The 5,715-nt window shown below is 43.4% G+C and overlaps 1 protein-coding gene across 1 annotated transcript in view; it reads right to left on the bottom strand.

Annotated features, from left to right (window-relative positions):
• Positions 1–5,638, bottom strand: part of ANKMY2 (ankyrin repeat and MYND domain containing 2) — a 37,801-nt gene extending 32,163 nt beyond the window's left edge. Inside the window, exon 1 of the mRNA XM_019659892.1 lies at positions 5,182–5,638. Coding sequence (XP_019515437.1) covers positions 5,182–5,248 — 67 coding nt within the window. The 5' untranslated portion in view covers positions 5,249–5,638. The remainder of the gene's footprint in view (positions 1–5,181) is intronic.
• Between the last annotated feature and the right edge of the window lie 77 nt (positions 5,639–5,715).

Genomic DNA, 5,715 nt, shown 5'->3' with positions numbered 1-5,715 from the left:
CTCATTGCGGCTGCTGGCCGCTCACGCTGGCTGCTGGCTACACACGGTAGCCCATGGCAACCCACTGCCACAGGGGCTGCAACCTTCGCCGTCGCCGTTGACTCATGGCAGCCCAGCTCCAGGTTGAACTGTTGTTCAGCATCTTAGCTGTAGAGGGCAGTGTCACGGGCCCTCATATGCGGGATCCGAACCGGGGCCCTCTGGCGTCCCAAGCCAGCTCTTAACCATCGCGCCACTCGGCTGGACCCAAACAATATTTTTATTTGAAGTTTAAAAGATTCATTTCTTTACTCTGGGAAAGAAATATGTTAAATCTGATTTAACCAACTCTTAAGATGGGGTATACAGCACTATAAGGGGGTTATGAAATGACCCAACATTTATTTTCAGTGGAGACAAACATTAAGAGATTGATAACTGATGAAAGAAATATTTAATGCTACGTTTTTCTTTTGAGAATTTCTCCAAGTTGCTCGACCAAAGAAGAAAACACAACCCAACCTGCCTCATTAGAGTGCAAATGATCAACTTAATCTGGAAGGATCTAGCATTTTAGCCACGAAGAGATGATGCTAATAGGGATGTTCTCGGTGTTACCACCCTCTCTCCTACCTCACTATAGGATTACCATGAAATTGAACAAGTCCTGTGAAACCCTCACTTTCCTCATCTGTGAAGCAGATAGAGGAGTATCCAACCCGGAGGGTTCTGAGGAAGACTAAGGACTGGTCCTAATGCTGGGCCCCGGGTACGCCCTCATTGCTATTTTATACTCAGGGCAGTGCAATACAATTCATTGTTATTTCTGATATCTAGATTGGGACCATAGATCTCTAACTGAAGACAAGCAGATGTGAGCAGATGTAGTTCAAACAAACAAAAAGGGAGAAACACACTTTTGACATTTCTATTTCCAGCAATCCATCAGATAACCACAGGATTTGGTATGGGTTTCAACCATTTAGTGAGATCCCAAAAAAAGGATGTCGTAAGGAAACTAAATCCAAGTTAAGTTATTTAAAACACTATTTGTCTCGTTACTTTCTATAATGTGTATGTATAACTAAAATCATGTATAAAATATTTAATGTGTCAAAACTTTAAAATAACAATATATGGATTTAGGTTTAATTATAGCTATATAGCTCTAAATGTATTTAAAAAGTAGAAGCTTCTAATTATAACAAATTTTGAAATAGTGCATTTGCTTAACTGTGAAATTTCTAAAAGTTCTCTTAGTCATATCTATTTTTAGACTTTGTAACACAATGGCCTTAAATTAGGATTATGAATCACTGCATTAAAAACTAGAGTATCTAAAAGAGCTGTTGTCTTGTAAATGCAGACAATGAAGCCCATAGAGCATAAGCTGTGCAGTCACCGAGTTAATGGTAACTATATATTTCAGTTAAAATTTTTCTTTGATCTCTATACTGTAATTATTAATAAACCTGAATCTTTCTAAACCATACAGCTATTAAAAATAACAATATTAACTATGCAGGACTTAGAGCAGGATTTTTCTTAATAGTCCAAAATTGGAAATAACTGAAATACCCATCAAAGTGAATGGATAAGCAAATAGCGGTATAACCATACATGAAAATAAAAGAAGAAAATAACAGATTATTGGTACTGTGTAAATGAACCTCAAAATCATGATGCTGAGCGAAAAAAAGGCACGCCAAAAAAAAAAAAAGGATTATTTACTGTATGCTTCCATTTAAATAAAATTCTAGAATAGAGGGATCTAATCAACAGGGACAGACACCTATCAGTGGTTGCCTGGAGACAGTGGTGGAAGGAGTGACAGATAATAAAAAGGCATAAAAAACCTTTTGTGGGTGATGGAACTGTTGATTATTTGGATTGTAGTGATGGTTTCATGGATGTATACGTAAGTCAAAACTGATTTTTTTAAACGTGTACACTTTAAATGTGCACCATTTGTATTTTAATTATACCTCAATAAAGTTGGCAGAGTAAACCTTATTATCCAAGCCTGTTTAATAGCTCCTTTTACACACACACACACACACACACACACACACACACACACAAAGTAAGTACATTACTATCTTGTAAAGTCAGGAACAGTGATTCCAAGGATTTCAAGTACTAAACAAGGTAAGTAACGAAAGATCTTCCGATTTATATCCTTAAAGAAGGTTTAATTTATTTTGAAATAGTGCTTCTTCAGTGCTTAAAGAAAAAGATACCAGAACTTAGAAGAATGGGTCAATCTACCAGGAATATAAGCCAGGTAAATGAGCTTCGGTCATTTCAATTTTCTTAAATGTTGGAAATGGATACTGTCATTAACTATGATTTAAATGGGTAGGAAACACCTTACGTTTCACCTGGAACATCTTGGCGTTCTAACAAATGTACAATTCTGTAGAATACACCTCGCATGTGAATTCACTCAGAAAAAGAAACTGTTCTAAAAGTGCCCAGAAGCAATGTGTGATATTTTCTGGACTGGAAGTCCCACTCATGGTCTGCTTAACTTCTGGAGGGCAGTGATTGGAAGAAAAAAAGCACTCAAACATTTGCTGAGTTTATTTTAGATTGGCCAAGATGATAGGTCACACTTGGCCGAAAATTTATTGTTAGTTCCAAGTACTAGTACTGACTAATCTAGTGCTTGTCAAAGTTGAGAAATGTACCGAAGGGTGAAAAAAATATGAAGAACCCGCACTTCTTAAAAATTTGCTTCTGATGAGTACAAATATAAATTTTGCTTATGACCTTTATTCAACTATTAACCAAATATTATTTTACAAATTGAATGCCTTCAAAACTATAAAGTCAGTAACATGTAAAATTAAAACTAATTTGACAGGTGATAATGTTTTGCTGAAATTAAATTGCCTCTCAAAGTGAATATGGTATGGACAGCTATGGTGCTGGTTTCATCTTTCGTTTTGTTTTCAAGTCCAGCACATTTCTAGGACTACGGGCCATATGATATCTCTGCTCCACTGCTTTTCACCTATGTGACACTGAGCAAGTTATCTGATTTCTCAGTTCCTTGGTTTTCTTGTCCATAAAGTGGAGACATATTTACCATAATTAACACCCAACACTAATAGCATTTTAAGTTCTTTACAGATACTAATTCATTTCATCATCACACTAGTGTTGTGAGGTGGGTACCACTTTTCACGTGGAGAACCTGAAGCTCCGAAACACACCCCTGCCCAAGGACACATCACCAGCAAGAGACAGTGGTAGGATTCCAATCCAGGCCCGCGTGGAACCACATCCCATGCTGTCTCTCATAATGTTGTAGCTGAAAAATAATTCCTAGCTCATCGAGGGCTAATAATTATGCCTGGCTCGTAATAACTTTCAATAAAAGTCGGCTATCGTTGTTTTCTCCTATCTCCCATTACTTCTCTTTGAGAGTATAGTGATGTCCCACAGACTTGACTCAATAAGAATGTATCCACATCCTGAGTCCATCTCAGTTCTTCTCTCATCTGCTTGGGCCGACAGAATCAGTGAAACACAGCGTGTGTGCACAGGTGCAACATAACATAGGATATACGCCCAGAAACACCATCGCACTAACCTGATTAAATTCACATTAATTCTCTTCTATTTAATCTTTAAAATAAAAACTGGTGGACATCCAAGAATATATCCAAGGATCCACCACCACTTGCCCCTTTCAGAGACCTACTTTATAAAACTACTCACTTGTTTACACTTTTAAAAGGACATGATAGCTCGGGACTGCTTAAAAACAGAATTTGCATCGGTAGTGGATTGTGAGTTGATCCTGTGTCTCCTGTTTGCCCAGCACAGTACCTGGCACACAGCTGGGACTCACATGTTTGCTGAATTGAATCCCACAGCCACCAAAGGCGGGGAGAAATTACCCAGAGACAGGCAGAACAGAAAGGCTGCAGTGCCAAATAGGTCAGTGATAACCGTGCAGAACAAACGAAGACACCAAGTCCCACAATTCCAGGCAAAGAACACTTATGACAAATATAGCTGTGACTTAAAATTGTTGCGATCAGATGGGGTGGGCTCAGCTCATCAGCACCTGTTGAATTCAAATGTGTTTTTTTTTTCTTTTACATTTAGACTCTCCTTGTCAGTATGAAGAATAAATCTGCCTTCTCTCTCTCTCTGGGGGTCCAGATTTGAGCCTGGCTACTTAGAAAGAAAGAAGACTGGAAACTGGGACGCCTTCATGCTGCAGTGCCTGTCCTCTCTGCCTGCCATTTGAGGACAGATGTGGCTTTCTCATTTTTGAGCTTAAAACAGCCACATTAACTCTGCCCACAGTCCCACGCATCCCCATCCCCGCGCCGTGGCTGCAGGAGAAGCCACGTAGTCACGCTGATGTCACCTGCCAGGTAACGGGGCTTAGCAGGGAACCCCTCTGGGACATCCACTCGGGAATGAGGGGAAAACATGGCTTCTGACTCGTCCCCGGGGCCTGCGTCTCCCTCCCTACGACCAGGAGCGGCGGAAGCGGGACACGCGTTGGGGAGTGGAAGAGAAAGCGCGATGAGAAGATCGCAGGCGTGCTAAGTGCGCTGGGGGTGAGTGGACGCCTAGCCAAACTCCTCGCTACTCTGCAAGTTCCTGCAACGGCGAGAAAGCCAGGGGGGCTCTGGGTGCAGAAACTTCAATGGGGCAAATTACAGAACTAGTTCTGTGTCCTAATAAAGAACCCTTCTCCTTAGTAGCTCCCTCCAACCCCATGCGGGGGGCGGGGACAGCCAAGGAATCCAGATCTTTCGGCCTCCGGAAGTCGAAACGGTCTTTTTAAACACCCGCTTAAGAACCCGAAACTAGGAGGCCACGGTCGCCAAGACAGACCGTGGTCAAAATCATCTGAGCAGAGCTGAAGAATGCACATCCCGGGGCCCACACCCCGGGGCTGTTCTTTATAGAGGGCAACGTGTTCCTTTCCAAAAGCTGATTTAAAGGACGAATCTCGCTGCAAGCTCCGCTCTCGTCCCGGCAGTGCTTCTCCCTCCCTACCTCTCCGCCCCCACAACCCGTCCCAGACCAAACGGAGAAATGCTATTTCCCGGTCCGGGCTGCCAGCCTTGCAGAACCGCAGCCCAGGGTCAGCGGGGCCAGGGGCGCCTCCTGGGCTCCGCCACGCCCCCAGGCCAGATTGGCAGCGCCTCCGTGGCAGCTCAGCACCCATACCTTTTCCGATGACTTCCAGCAGCTCCTTTTCCTCCTGGGTCAGCTCGCCTTTCTTTATGTGAACCATTGCTCCCGCCAGCTTGAAGGCTATTCTGATTCTTTGGGAGAATTAAAAAGTAACGATGTGTCTGTGTTAGGCACACCAGCCGCAGCGGGGCAACTGGAGACCAGAATACGGAGGAGACAACCACGGAAGCATTCGAATTCTCTCTTCTCTCCCGCGGGCTGGCGAGCAGCCGGCGAGCTCCGGCGAGCCGGGCAGGCGGTCTCCGCAGGCCCCAGCGGCAGTCACCGCCCCCTGCGCGTCATTGGCCCAGTCCGTAGGAGGAGCTGTAAGAGGAGGCATCCAAAGACTCCCATTGGAGCAACCTGGGAAGGAAAAAACAAATGGAGAAAACCAGAGGGGGGGCATTAAATTCCTCTTACCCGTTTCCCATTCCCATGCTGTCGGGTTCAGATATTTAGGGACACGCAATATTTAAATTCTCTATCTGTAAGTTCTGTGTCCGGCGATGGCTGCTTAGGGCGTGCAGA

Source organism: Hipposideros armiger, unplaced genomic scaffold (genome assembly GCF_001890085.2).
Source record: "Hipposideros armiger isolate ML-2016 unplaced genomic scaffold, ASM189008v1 scaffold_305, whole genome shotgun sequence".
In the NCBI taxonomy this organism is placed as follows: Eukaryota; Metazoa; Chordata; class Mammalia; order Chiroptera; family Hipposideridae; genus Hipposideros; species Hipposideros armiger.
Note: the sequence above shows the minus strand (reverse complement) of the source record. Positions and strands in the feature narration are given on the sequence as shown.